This window comes from Vidua chalybeata, chromosome 1 (genome assembly GCF_026979565.1).
Source record: "Vidua chalybeata isolate OUT-0048 chromosome 1, bVidCha1 merged haplotype, whole genome shotgun sequence".
Classification (NCBI taxonomy): Eukaryota; Metazoa; Chordata; class Aves; order Passeriformes; family Viduidae; genus Vidua; species Vidua chalybeata.
In genome coordinates this window covers 92,135,316-92,150,824 of record NC_071530.1, presented here as the reverse complement: position 1 = coordinate 92,150,824, position 15,509 = coordinate 92,135,316, and the positions used below count along the sequence as shown (strand labels likewise).

General features: G+C 37.2%; 1 protein-coding gene across 1 annotated transcript in view; it reads left to right on the top strand.

Annotated features, from left to right (window-relative positions):
* Positions 1-15,509, top strand: part of LOC128787233 (dynein axonemal heavy chain 5-like) — a 147,306-nt gene that overhangs the window by 88,901 nt on the left and 42,896 nt on the right. Inside the window, exons 60-64 of the mRNA XM_053941233.1 lie at positions 6,979-7,197; positions 9,733-9,909; positions 13,299-13,493; positions 14,728-14,883; positions 15,164-15,346. Coding sequence (XP_053797208.1) covers positions 6,979-7,197; positions 9,733-9,909; positions 13,299-13,493; positions 14,728-14,883; positions 15,164-15,346 — 930 coding nt within the window. The remainder of the gene's footprint in view (positions 1-6,978; positions 7,198-9,732; positions 9,910-13,298; positions 13,494-14,727; positions 14,884-15,163; positions 15,347-15,509) is intronic.

Genomic DNA, 15,509 nt, shown 5'->3' with positions numbered 1-15,509 from the left:
GTGTCACCAGATGACACAAGGAAAAACGACACACCACAGCTATGGTCACGATGAAGAGACTAATTTATTTCCTCTGACTCCAATCATTTATAGTCCTCAAAAGGTGCCAGTGGATTGGAGGGTGAACGTGCTGCCTCTCCAACGACACTGGACAAACTACCTGTACATCAAATTTCTCCGCCTCTATGAAGGAATGCAAAACAATAGGTTGTTTACAGAAAGTTGCATGAGAAAGTTTTCTACAAGAATGTAAACTCAGAAGGCTGTAGAAAATCTTAAAAAATCAGGGCGACACATGTGTAATAAAAAAAGTAGTTGTGAGATATAGAATTCTGTTGAAACATTGAATTGAAGTAGAAAGGGATCAGCCGCTGTTGTGTGAATTCCTGCAGATAGCTTTATTGTCTTGGAAATGTTCCATTTGTGAGCACATTGAAAATAAGGGTCTTTGCATATTTATATAATGATTTATAGTCATTGCTCCTACAGTGAGTTTTATGGCTCTTTTCTGAAGAAATGCATCCAATCCGTTATGTTTCCACTGCACTCGTGTTTGGTTTCTTATTGAATAAGCCACTGTATCAATGGTACAGTCAAAACTCTCAGCACAGTCTTTTAGTATACCTAGACAGATCTGAATCAAACATGTTAAAAGCTTTTTTTTTTTTTATTCAAGTAACTCAAGAGAATGCTGTATTTTTGTGATATATAGCTAGCTATTTCCTTTTCAAATAATGGGATGTTCACTAATGAAAACAGAATTTAAAATGTTACTATTGAGAGCTATAAAAGAGAGCGAGACCTGGGGGAAATAGTGGCTTTATATGCAAATGCAACCCTGAAAGCTGAAAACGTGCTCTTGTAGTTTTTATTTGAATATATATGATTTAGCATTATGTATAAATTTAGCTTTGTGTTCAAGTACTTGTATTCTTGTCACACTGCAGCTCATAAAAAATGAAACATATATATCTTGGCAAAGTGGTGCCTATTGTCAGGTACAGCAACAGTCACAAATATTTTAAAAACTGAAGATGACAGAGGGAGGGAAGAAATGCTTAAAGTATGCAGGAGATATTGCAGGAAGCAGTGTAGTGATGCTAAGAAAATAATTGAAAATAAATGTACAATTAAACTGCATAAAGTACTAGCCCAGGCTAATCCATCCAGTGCTAAAAGCAGGTTTACTGAATGAATTAATCAGGCTGCTTTATCCTAACTGCTGTTCTAGGATATAAATCCTCTTCAACACCTGCAAAATCGATTCAATATATTTTTACATTGCATTTTAAGTGAGACTCATTGCCTCATTTATCTTAACTATGACAACCTGTGAAAACTAATTAATAGTGACTTATATTTTAGTGTGCAAAATTATTTATATAAATATATATATTAGTGTGCAAAAACTTATACATTATTAACTTATATATTTAGTATGCAAAAACGATATATATATCTATATAATGATATATGATATATTGTAGTGTGCAAAAACTTATATTTTATACTTATATATTTAGTGTGCAAATTACCTAATTCCTAGGAATGGATACTGGCATTCTTTAGATAAGTGACCTGCAGCCCAAGGATCATTAGTTAGACTTTCCTGTAAACCTTCAGCACAGGGATGAGCTGTTCCTCCCCAGATTGATACCTAGTAAACCAGCCTGCTGCAGTAACCTGAGAATTTTGAAGCACCATCTGCTCCTTATCCATTATTTGAAGAATATAAGAGCAGAATGGAGAAGCCCTGACTTTTGCTGTGATACTGTTCACCTCCAATTAAAAAAATGTGTATAGGAGTATAATTTCCCATAGGAATGTCTGCAGTGACTTTAATTAAGTTCTCCTTAGGCTGTTATAGTGATCAAGGGAAGTTTGTTTACAGTTTATAAATTCTGTTTGATATTGAGGATTCTCCCTGTCACACTCAGTTTTAAGTATGAGATTTTATTGCCTTTTCTACCTTCATTTGTCTCCATGCTGAACTAAAAACTACAGCAAACAATGAAAGGAATGAAAGCACCTGAAGAAGAGGTAATAGTCAAGGAGTGTTGAAATTTGATAGTTGTCCATTTAAATAAGGGTGTCCTTGACAAGGGTGTCCTGCCATACTGGGCAGGAAAACAAGCATGCAAGTCTGCATTCAAGGCCCACAGTAACTGTGGAAAAAAAGTATATATTTTGGGGGGTGAAGGGGAGGATTAGATCACCTAACAAAACAGAGTGAGGTCAGGACATGTAATTGAACAGAAAATATGGAAAGTCTTTCCCTAGCTAGTACAGACAGCGAAAAGCAGATAAGAGATATGATTTCTGTGCCTTTCAAAGGTTATTTTAATCCCGAAAAATGGCCACTGATAGCAAAGAAAGTGAGGCCAAGGTTTTACTATTGTTACTCCTGCATGGATCTGTTTGCATGTGTACATAGGTATATACGTATGTGCATGTATATATCAATTTTTTAAAATTTGTATTGGTGAGGTAAGAGCACTGTTTTTGGAATGGCTGCAAAACCTGTGTATGTCTTTGCCTTTTTTACAATCTTTCCCTAAGTAACGGTGGATACAAATGTATCATGATATTGAGTCTCTGAGAAAGTTGATCCAAAACCAATGAAGTGTCTATAGGAAAAATCTGCAGTAATCTGGGACAGGAGCAGTTTTGAGACAGCATGTCCATGAAGAGTCTTCAGTCATGTTCCCAGAACAGGACTGAAACAAAAGGCAAAGATGAGCACTTAGCTCATCTTAGCACATCCCCAGGTCAGGAACAGAGTGACAGAGTCCAAGAAGCTTTCTGGCCTAGTCCAGCAGCAGTGAGTGCTCAGTGGACTGTAAGAACAGTGGACTTTGAAAGCTGAAATTCCTTAATAAGAGAAGTGCTAGGAAAGCTCCAAATCATCCTTACTTGTAGTGAACTCTATTGTTTTGGATGCTTTTTTTTTCCCTAATGGGATTCTCTATTTCCTCCATTTACTGAGCAGCAGTTGCTCTTCAGAGTGATTTGGGGTTAATCTGGGCATTCCATTCAAGAACAGGAACAGCATTAAATGGTGGGAGGCTTCTTTCTGTTGGAGGAGTAATTTTTATTGAACTGCTTCCTTGGATCAGGGTCAGATATACTTGGTGCTTTGCAAAACTGAGTTTGCAATGAATCAGCAAGAAACTTAGTGTCTATGTCAATACTAATAAATTAAATAGTACTAGTGAATTTTTCTAGGCACTGGAAAGTGATCATTTACACTGGTAAATTTTTAGAATGATCCCTAGTGTGATTTGGTCTTTGCCAAACAACATTTTTCAGTAGTCTCTGGGCACTTTTCAGGTTCTAGCCTGGTCCAAGAGCCATTCCCACAAGGCTGCCAACATGTAGTCATAGTGTTTTAGAGGGTGAGAGAGCTTAATGTGAGTTTTTTTTATGCTGGTCAACCTCAGTGCCAGAGGAAGTTCCTGGGCATCCTTCATTTAAGAGTACCGCTGTGATTGTAGTTATGTTTATTTCTTCTGGTTTTGTGTGGAATGCAAAAATGTTAAGAGGGGCAGGATCATCTCACTACCTGCTATGAAATCCTCTCTGAGGGCAGGTTGGAAAAAGGCAAAACAGCTGCTAAACTCTTTAGGCTATGGCCCTTGTTGGCACAGCTGCTGTACCTGCCCCATGCAAGCAGATGCAGATTACCTACCATGCAGGCAGGTAGCAGCACTGGCTGGAGCAGATGCTGAGAGGATTGTCTGTCTGGTTCCCCACAATGCCAAAGGCAAGGAAAGGCTGAAGCTGCTGTTCTCACACAAGCCCAGGCATGTTCCAGTGTAGCACCACTTCTCCAGGAGCACAAATCAGAGTGTGGACCTCTTGTCTTAAATCCTTATGATTCATCTGCATAAAATCCATTTATTCAGGCTTTCACACTGCATCCAACTGGAACAAATTGTGTATCCTTGCTTTGCTGCGTGATTCAGAGGGATGAAATAAAGGGTGTGAAGCTTGTTCACAGAGCAATGCCACTAAAATTAGAAAGACTACAGTGGTTCTTACTGGTTGGGAAATATGTTTCCTTCCTGTCTAATATTGGCTGGAAATGTTTGTATGGAGCTGATTGCAGCTGTAATAGTCTTCTTGTGCAGAAGATTCTCTTTGGCAGCAGAACTGGCCTCCTGCTCTCATGGCAGAGCTCTATACAGGAGGCTGCCAGCCAACCTGACACTGATGTCAATACAAAACCTGTGTCTGTACCCATGAAATTTTGAAAACCTGAGTTTGGGGAAAAAAAAAAAAAAAACAGAACAGGGAGAAAGCAAATAGTGATGATTTCAAAGGGTCATTGGAAACAAGTACTATTTCTGCTTTTGGGAATCACACAGGTTGGCCGTCCTGATATGTTAGCTGTCAGTCTCATGCAACCAACCGTTGTTCATCACATATGATCAAGTAGCCTATAAATCAAACTAATATTATAATGTCTTATACTTTGTTATGATTACCCTGAAAATGGCTGAGAACTTGGTTCAATTGTCTGTAAAATAGTTTCTTATTATAGGTCATCTTCCAGAAAATCTGTAAAGTCTTGTGTAAATAAGTTTACAGATTTTTTTCATGTTAGAATACAATATACTTCTTTTTGTACTCATCTGAAATATTTTTTCGATGTTGAAACATCTTCAAAGCTTATAGCCTTTTGAAAGTTTTCAAGAATGGGGAAGTTTGTTTTATCAATCTTTTGCACTTTTCTGGGTAGTTTTTTGCTGCACAGGGACCTGCTTTTTCATATTTACAAGGCATCATTGCCTTGTATGTATTGGGAATTCACATGCCCATCCTTTTCCATTGAAGTTCACATCCTGCTGTGATAAACATCGAGGTGTTATATGAATCTGCACAGCCAGGTGTGAGTTCTCTGTTGTTCCAGCTGTTCTGCCAAGGCTGTTCTTCATAACCTCCAAGGATCTTGTTTCCTGTGTAACCTCAGTATTTCTCAGCTGAGACTGAAACAATATGTCATAATATTGTTCAACTTCCATTTTTAGCCCTCAGAGAATTTAAGGATACAAGGATGCTCTGCAGCAGGGAAGGTGGTGGGAAGAGGTAGAAGAGGGCTGGTGCAGGGCTCCTTTTGGATCTCAGTAAGAAAGGCCTGACAACAGATGGCTAAATGAGGCATCTGCTTTAATAAGGCAGAATAATAAGATGAGTTTAAGATAGTTTAAGATAGTTTAAGATAGTTTGAATGGCCAAAAGAGAAAGTTTTCTCTTCATGGACAGGATCTGCTCTGCACAGGATACCATGGGCAAAACTATCCTGGCTCTCTCTGATGCTGCATGAGTGTGGGGTACCCAGCATTTGAAGGGATGTAAAGTTTACTCACTATTTTTCTTCTTCCTAGGAATATTTTTAAGGTGGTTGTCTTATTAAGTGAATTGTTGTCAGGCCTTTCTTATTCAGATGCAGAAGGAACCCTGCACTATCTCTCTCTCTCTCTCTCATATCTCACCCTTTCCCCTGGTGCAGGGCACAGTAACACTACATCACCTCCTAAAAACTCCTCTGCTGTTGGAACTTTGCCCAGTGGTCCAAGATTCACTAAAACATAACAGCAGTTGATCTGAAATCTGCTTAGCTGGGTTTAATCAAGACTCACTGATTGAGCAGCATTTATTTCTAGGCAATGCTCTTTAATGTGTTTTTGATAAACAGTGAGGTAAAAGTATTTCAGCATTCTTGCATGATGGAAATTTTATGACCAGCCATTTTACTGCTTCATCTGGATTCCAAAATACGTTTTTATCTCTAGGATCTGTCAACATAGCAGGTGGATGGAGTAGATGAAATTTTATTGATGGTGCTGTTCTCTAGAATATACTGTCTGCATATACCTAGATTGCTAATATAGATGGGCAGAGATACATGTGATTTACCTGTATCCAATACACATGTCTGCAACATATATGTACACAGATATTAGTAACCTACTTCATTGGTCAGTACATATATGCTTCTCTAATTCCCTGCTCCCAAACCACTCTTTTGAGATAGACCAGACCCCAACCCATGCTTATGCTGTTAACTAGGAGTTATCCCTTAAGAGAGACGCCTTCTACTACTACTCTTCTGATGTGATGTAATGCAAGTGTCAAGTTTCATATTTGTAATAAAACAGGTTTTACAGATTCTTGGTTTCCATCTTCATAACTCTTATAGATGAAAAAAACAGAAATAAGCTACATGATATTTAAACAAGCTTTTTTAAATATTCAGAGTAAATGGAAACAACCTTTATCTCTAAGTGTGAATTTCATAAGAAATTTGTCAGGCTCTAATCCTTTGCAAATGTATATGGAAATGCTTTCTGAATTCACAGAATATTTTTTCAACCCTGTTAGGAATATAAAAGTTAAGAGGCCACATTTAAATGACTGGTAAGTCATCATGCAAATTTATAGAGAGATGTGAAAAAAGTCTCTAGAGTTTTACTTTCCAGAGGAGTAAAAATACATTTGTTATATTTTTGTGGTAGAGATAATTGATGGAAAAAGAGAGCAGAAGACTAGTTTATGTTATAATTTTTATTATTTTATAATTAATGAAGACAATAATAAATTTCTTTTACACTGAGAATATATTACAGGAGGCATATATATAAGGTATATATATACACCTTATATATACATGGTATATGTTGCTGCATATATCTAGTATACAGCTATTTCAAGTGTATTGTGATTTAAAATCATTGGTCATTGTGTGATCAATAGATCATTCTGAAAATTATTATTAAAACATCTTAAGATTACCTTGAATAATTTTAATGCTATGCTTCTGTTCCAGAAGTAAAAAGAAAAAAATCTTCTGTCATCTTAAAACTTGTATTATTTTTAAAAGTACCCACACAGTATGGTATGTGCCGTTAAATGAATGTCATTTGCTTCTGCCACAAAAATAGGTATTAACTACTTTTTACTTTTAAATATCCATAGGCAAATTTAGCTTTGCAGGAAGGAAGACTTGCAGCTGCCCAAATGGAACTGAATAGTGCACAAAATCAGCTGGACGAGAAGCAAACAGAACTGGATGAAGTACAAGCCATGTATGATGCTGCTGTGAAAGAGAAGCAGGCCTTGCTCGATGATGCTGAGGCATGCAGAAGGAAGATGAACAATGCCTCAGCTCTGATTGAAGGACTAGGGGGAGAAAAGGTATTAGCACACACGTGCAGGTTTCCAGCACAAAGTAGGTGTGCAGTTTTGAGAATGCTCCATAATGATCGTAGCACTGCTCGGCAAACTCAAGGCATGGTGACATCTTGATATCACATGACACTTCTTCTAGTTATATGTATGGTTTTTTTCCCTTCATGTGAATGTACCTAAAAAAGTAAAGCAATTTCTTGTGTTAATTCTTCTGCATGAAGCTTTATGCTATAACATATGATTTGTATGAGGATAAAGTTCAGATTTAAAGCCAAGGAGCCAAATTCTTTTTAGCTTTTTTTAAGAGGAATTAGGCTTAACCTAAATAATTGCCCTAAAATATTTATAAGAAGGATTACTCTCTTTTTCTCACCAAGTATACAAGAATACATATTTGAAGCTTGACTAATTTCCTGAATTATAATTGAAGCTTAGATTTCTACTGGAGCCTTTTACAGAATTATGGGCTAATTGTTATCCTCTGCACTGAACTTGAAATTTACCTTTCCTATGCAGATCTTTCTGGCTTCAGCCTGAAGGTTTTCAGAGGAAGCAGGATACTCTTTTTTCCCCCTCTTCTTATTTGCTTTGTTAATTCCTTCATTGATTTGACACAAAATCAAAATTGATGAGAGCTCTGACTTCAACCACTGTGTCCTGTGAGGCCAGCACCTCAGCATTTCTTTGCCTAGCTGCCCCTCAAATTACATCGGTCAAAAATCTTAGATGCTTTATAGTATTTTTTCAGTGAATTTCTAAATCTGGGGGCAACACAAAAATAGGAAATTATAGTGCCTAATTGTGGGTTTTATGAAGCATTGTGGTATGAGGTCTTGTAAGAGCTGTAATTCCACTCTACTTTTGAAAATTCAGACAAAAAAAATTAAAGACTCTGTATGGTACTTGGAGAATTGGACAAAACTGACACTGGGTTAAACGTGTGTTTCTAAACTTGAAACATGTAGGTCTTGACTAAGACTGAATGCAGAGTGATTGTAAGGGAACAGAAATCTGGAAAGAAATCAATAAGCAAAATATGAGTTAATTATTTTAAATTTTTAACACATTAAATAATAATACTTATTACATAGCAGAATCATGGAATAATTGAGATTGGAAGGGACCTCTGGAGACCATCTAATGCAAAATACACATCCCTCCTTTCTCCCTGCTCAAGGCTCAGAGCATTTTTTGGTTGGGTTTTGAATATCTTCCAGGATTCCACAACTTCTCTTGGCGACCTATTCCAGTTTTTGACCACTCTCACTGAAATAAAGGGATTTTTTTGTGTGTTGAATTTAAATATCTTATATTCCAATTTGTGTCCATTACCCCATGTCATTTCACAGAGTACCAGTGAAGAGTCTGGCATCTTCCTCTTTACACCTTCCTGTCATGTATTTGTGCACATAGATACATGTGTACAAATTCCTGCACTCTCTGTGTTCAAGGTGAAATAATCTCAGCCAAAGCTGCCCCCAAATTTTAGATCCCTTATCAGTTCTTTATCTGCAAGTCTGAGGTTAAGCAAACTGCCTTTCCCTCATTAAATCCCCACTCAACTGTGTTGAGAACTTTTGTCAATGCCTTCCTTAAAACCTCAAGGATTGCTTGTGTCTTTCTGTGTTGTCCTTTCAGATATTGGATTGTTGAAGTTCCCCATGTAGACCAAGGCCTGTGGATGACAGGCTTCTTCCTCTGTCTGAAAAAGCCCTCATCTACTTGTTCATCACATTGTCTGTGACAGACACACACATCTCCCATGTTGATCTTCCCTCTGATACTAACCCATAAGCTCCCAACTGGCATATTGTCCATCCTCGAGTCTCCCATGCTGACCACATGCCTTCCACTGCTCTCTCTCACATGAAAGAAAACCCCTCTTCTTACCTTCCCAACCTGTCCTTCCTAACAAGCCCATAGACAACTGATGCAGCTCTCCAGTGGTGGATGTCTTTCCACCGTGTTCCCATGACCCCCATCATATCATGATGCTGCAACCACATGCAGAGTCCTCTTTTGTTCTCCATGCTGTGCACATTCATGTAGAAACACTTCAGAGGGGTGCCCAGCTGTGATAATTAATGTCCTATAAGTAGTATGAAAGGTGTCCCCACCATTCTGTCTGTTGGACACTTTGTTGTTTTTGTGGGTATCCTTAGGGTGGTCCTACATTAGCCCTGTTTTGTTGATTACAAGGTCCCTACAGTTTATCTCACCCCACACATTTTGTTTGCCAGGCCCATCCTCCACTTCCTCACATGACTATTGGTCCTCCCCTGCCTGACACTTAATTCCTCCTTTAAAGCTCTTCTTACCAGTTCAACCAGCTTGTTCACAAAGATGCTTTTTCTCCATTTAGTCAGGTGGTTGCTATCACTTCCAAGCAAACTTCTACTTCTGAAAAGAATTATTTAAAGCAAAAAATAGTCCTGTTTTGAATAAAAAATATTTAACAGAAAGAGATGAATTCTTAAGTTAGATATTTGTGTTAGTTTTGTGTCTCCTTAAGCTAACTTCTTTTAAATATTTTACATATAGCTTCGTTGGACAGCAAGCAGCAAAAACTTTCAAAATCAAATTATTAATTTGGTGGGGAATGTTCTTCTGGCCACCGGATTTCTCTCTTACTCTGGACCTTTCAATCAGGAGTACAGGAATTTGCTACTCCAATTGTGGAAGAAAGAGATGGACAATAACAAGATTCCATACAGTAAAGTAAGTGTTCATGTTTTGTTCTGACCTTATTCTTTGCCTCACTGAGAAATTATATGCAGAGCATTTTGTTCCAGAAAAGTACATAATTGGAAGATTATATACAGGCTGTCACATTCAATCAAATTTTTAATAAATAAAAAATCTGAGCAGTTGACAACTGAGCTTCTAAACCAATATGTTTTCAATTCCTCTTTAAACTGTCAGGCATTTCACAATTGGTATGTAGGACACTGCTCCGGCAAATCTGAGAGAGAAATGCTGTCTGAGATCAGCTGCCCTGGGAGAAATAGCATAATACAGGAAACAAAGTAAAATTTATCAGCTTAGGATACACTTACCTCTTCATAAGAGGAAACATCACCTTTGCACTTCCGTGTGTTATCAGTATATACCCTCCTGTCATGCCTTCTGCTGTGTACCCACAGCATTTAATTTAGTTTAATTTGAAATGAATTGTAGAAATTATTGATTTAAACAAACCCTGCATTTTGCAAGGCTTGGTTTGCAACACTTGGGCACTTCAGCTTGCTCCAGTGTTAGCTTTTAAATCCATGCACTTTTGTCACCAGTGAGGCTGTTCCAGTCAGGCTGACCTTGCAGTATATCCTTCCCTGGCCTCTATCTGTGCAGACAGAGGTGGCCTAAAATGCAGTGGCACTACGGTCCCATATTCAGTTTCTGTTTCCTGCCACTTCCCATTCTACCTTTATTAAGGTGAGCTGCCTGCATGCTGAGACTACGACACAGGGCAGGATATCTTGCATGAATCTTGTCCTTTACTTTTACCATTATCTGCTCCAGGAGTGCCAGACCTGGCAGATGTTCTGGTGCAGAGGCTTTGCTCATGGCCAGCAACAACTTTGCTCCTATTCCATGACTTTTAGGAGGTTTGTCTAATAATCTTCCCTGTACCTGGAAGACATATTCATACTGAAGGCAGAATTTAGGCCATAGTAGTCAAAACTGCCTTTCTGAGTAATCTATGTTGTCTTCCACTTTGCTTTGTGAGTACTTGTGTATGTTTTCTTCAGCAGTAAACACTGGAGAAATAATTCAGGGACTCCCTCTCAGCACAGGAGTTGAGGCATTAAGCTCAAACATTTCCTGTTCTCAGCTGTCAAAGATTTTGACAAAGCAGTTGCTGCTGAAAAAGGCTGTGAGCTACTGAGCAACCTGTGAACAGCTGTATCATTGTGAAACAGCTAAAGGTAGATCTGCATCTTCTTTTCAGGTTTTTTTGGGATTTGGCCCTTAAAACCTCTGTTAAGGAGACCTCTTTTCCATGAAGTTTGTTCACTTCATATAAGTTACTTGTACATATCTTTTTTATTATTTTTATGTTAGGTTAGCATAATTCTTGTAATGCAGATTAACCTTGACCTGACAGAGGGAAACTTGCAATCCAGCCCAATTTATGCTGAGAGTTAAAAGATGAATGACTCTGACCCACCCAGTAAAACTCTCTAAAAGCTGCTGATGATAAAAAATATGTAAGGCCAAGATGGATTTTTTTAATAAAGTACCAGGAGCAGTGCAGTTTCAGGCAAGATTCTTAACCAGTGTGGCATGGGAGTTATCCTACATACACTCATCCCATTCATTTTTACAGACTCATCCCAGGGAGGCTCCTTCTCAAATTCAGTGTACAAAATGTTCTTAAAAGCTACTTACCTTGGGGAATATCTGTCAAGATTCTCACCATTTAAGGATAAGAAACTGGATGTACAATGTCCTTAGAAAGCAATACATAAAGAACTAAAATTCTGTTTTCATGAATGTATTCTGACCACATTACTATTTGGCTGCATCCTTGAAAATTTGAGGAATACCTTCTTATAGTTTTTATGTTGCTCCCCCCCTCAAAAAAAAATGTCTCGCTAAGATGGAAAATACCATAGTTAATGAGTTTCAAAATATATTTACTATTCTGTTTAGAGTTCCTATTAAAGACAGCATTATGATTTCAATCATAGTGTATTGCAGAAAGTTTTGATTTTTCCTAGGGAATTAAATACTCACAAAAGGCAGCATATGGGCTTTTCTTGATACTTCACACCACAGGAAAGAAAGCAGCTTTGCAGTTCAAGCAAAAGGCTTGACATCTGCCTTACTTTCTCAGACTAACTGACCGTGGGCGTATGAGTCATTTAGGCAATTTAGAGAGATCTGTTAAAAATTAGCCACCTATCTGTTTAGTTAGGCACTTAAATTAGCTGAGTTTCAGAGTTGCCAGGTGACTGATACTTCTTGCTGTAGATAAGAAAACGTTCAAAGCTGTTTAGATCCTATTCATCTGCTTATGGAGCTAAATATGGTTTTAGGTTCCTATTGCTGAAAACTTTGCCTATTAAATGCTTTTCTATCCTTTGCACAAATGGAAACTTCATTCCTAAAATTTCTCTGTCTTCTGAGGATGGTTTTTGTTGCTTCATCGTGAGTCTTCAATAATTTTAGAAGTAAAAAAAATCAAAGGAGTAAAAAAGCTTTGGCATCTTGCAGCCATTGGTATCATTAGGTCTCATGATTGTATCACAGCTCTCACAGTATTTGAAGTTTTGCTTTAGGCTTCAGATGCTGAATTATGTGATTTTCACAAGATTTACAGGCTTTTACTTTCTTTCTTTCATGCCTGTATTTCAAACATGTTTTTAGATAAAGCCTACAACTAGGAATTGTTGAATGAAAACCGTAAGAAGCAAATAAAAAAATCCCTTCAATTTTATTATTTTTAAAATTCTCAATTCTTACTAAGGTGCTTTTCTAATTTTGAGAGTTTGGTTTGCTATTTTCAGCGCTGTTTTCTTCACATACACCTTTTTGAGAGGCCAGTCACTTTTCAGAGTGAATAAAATAAAGCAAGTTAGTTGACAAGTGCAAATCAGACTTAAGGAGAAGATGGAATCTGTGAAGGGTTTTAGCTTAGCAGCAATAACCTTTCACAATAGTTTGTGGTTACTGATCCACAGCACATCTCCACATTCTTCTCTTCGTCTCCCACAGCCATCCTGTACTTGGAGGGCACTTTCCAGCAGGTGGAAGGTCTTGTGAGCAAGATGACAATTCCACTTGAACTGGCAGGAAAAGTGTTTGCTCTTAAAAATGGCAAAAAATCAGTTTGTCATTAGATATTGAACTGGCTTCAGAGCTTTTCTGACACTCTCTGATGGACATCAATGCCTCAGCAGAATTCACTTTCTTTACTGCAACTCAACTGCAGTGATTGAGCCACTGAACTTTAAAGAAAAGAAACAGTAAGCAATAACTGCCAAATACACTTTATCATGCATTCTGATCAGAATAAGAAGAAAAAACATCCAGCAGAAGTTTTGGTATAGCTTCTCTAACTGGCACTAATTTTGTATTTACATGTGTTGCATATTTTCTATTAGAACTTGAACCTTACTGGTATGCTTGTTGACAATGCTACAGTGGGTGAATGGAACCTCCAGGGTCTTCCAAATGATGACCTTTCAATTCAAAATGGCATTATTGTCACAAAAGCATCTAGATATCCACTGCTGATTGATCCACAAGGTCAAGGAAAGATCTGGATCAAAAATAAGGAAAAGAATAATGGACTTCAGGTAAATAGTTAATTTACAATTCTTTAAAATGTGTGTGTCATTTGTGACATCATGCTTTGGCCATGTGTAATTTAAATCTTATGTTTATTGGTACACAGTTATGCAGAAAATGAAAAAAAGACTGACACAGAACCTGTACTGTATATCAGGGTGTCAATAACAAGGCAAAATAGCTTGCACTGATATGTTATGGCATATCTATTTTTATGATGAATCTTTTAATTGCTTGCCATAGTGAAAGAGAAACAAAGAGGGAAGTAAAAGGTTGTATCTAATTCTCCACCTTCCTGGAGACTTGTATCTCCTGCTCTGTATCTGAGTTCTCCCCACTAAGTCCAGGGGGAACTTAGATTCTAAATACACAAGTGTTTAAATTATGGCTTACATCTGGGATATTGTAATTTGCTATGGTCTTGTTAGTGTTATGCTGTTGGTCACCCAGACACTAGCTTTATCCCTCAGCTGAATTTGAAATAAAAATGTAGGCAACATGCTGTTTTGGTGGATACACATATGCCTACATTATAACAAATAAAAAGTGCAGAGTGGTGGAAGAGAGTATTAATTTTTAAATAATATACTGGTTTAATTCTGTGTAATGTGCCTCTAGTTATTTTAATTGTACCTTTTTCAAAGAGCTTTGCCTGCAAGACAAGGATTTATTTTAAAAATACGTCTCTCCTAATTTTTTTTCCTGGTAAAAAAAAAAAAACACCTGAAAACCATGACTTAAGAGATGCCTGGAAAGGCTATTCAATTATCATCTTAAAGAATTATGTTAAATATCTTAAATTTAAATAAATGAAAAGGAGTCTGTGTGACTTTTAGCAATTTTAAGACTGGTAGAACTGAATTGAAAATTGAATGCCTGATGTCAGATCAGGCCTTCTATATAACACTGATTCCCTTCCTGAACTCCATAAACAATTCCCTACTTCACATTAGTGTTCTAAGCATGAATCTATTTATATTCAGGGGATATTAAGATATTGCAATTAGATAGATGTGCAGATAAATAAGTAAATAAGTGACAATAAAGAAATGTGATCTCCTATCCTCCTAAATTTAAAGCAAAACTTCCATTCATGTCAGCAGAAGCAAGTTTTGGTCCCTAAAATGTAGCCATTTGCATAGATATCCCAGGATGAGTATAATTTTTTAAAGCTTCAATAGATTTTATGCTGTTTTCTGTGTGCTTTCAAACACATGATGTGTTGTGACTCAATCTTCCTAGGTTACAGCTATGAACCACAAGTTCTTCAGAAGTCATATAGAAGACTGCTTGTCCCTTGGCCGACCTCTGTTAATTGAAGACATTGGAGAGGAACTTGATCCTGCTCTAGATAACATCTTGGAGAAAAATTTCATAAAATTTGGTTCAGCACACAAAGTAAGATGAATTGTAGACATGAAACTAAAACCCAGTAGGACAGATGTTGGGTATGGGGTAGTCCCAATACTTACATGATTTGTACCTTTAAAACAGTTAGAAAATGATTTGTAAATTCATGGGGTTGTTTGAGGGGCTTTGTTACTCTTAGCCAGAAAGTCTAAAAAGCGTAAATGAAAATGTAAAAAAAAAAAAATTCATAGATTTTTTTTCCATCGGATAAAATAACAGTTTTTCTGAATTCAGCTTTCAAAAATTGAGAAATGTTTTTTATTTTCAGGTGAAAGTAGGTGACAAGGAGGTAGATCTGATGAAGGGATTTACCCTGTATATGACAACAAAGGTGGCTAATCCTGTTTATACTCCAGAAATTAGTGCAAGAACAACTGTGATTGACTTTACTGTTACTATGAAAGGGCTGGAAGATCAGCTCCTTGGCCGTGTCATCCTCACAGAAAAGCAGGTATCAAGTCTTGCAGTATTTGAATAGAAGGAAGGCTTGTTAAGTATCTGCACCAGGAGTGCATACATATTCAATGGCTTGGTTGAAATCAAATGCAAGAACAAAAATGTGAATGAAAGTTTAAAGGTTGTTAATTCACTGAAATACAATGTGGAGCTGTTTT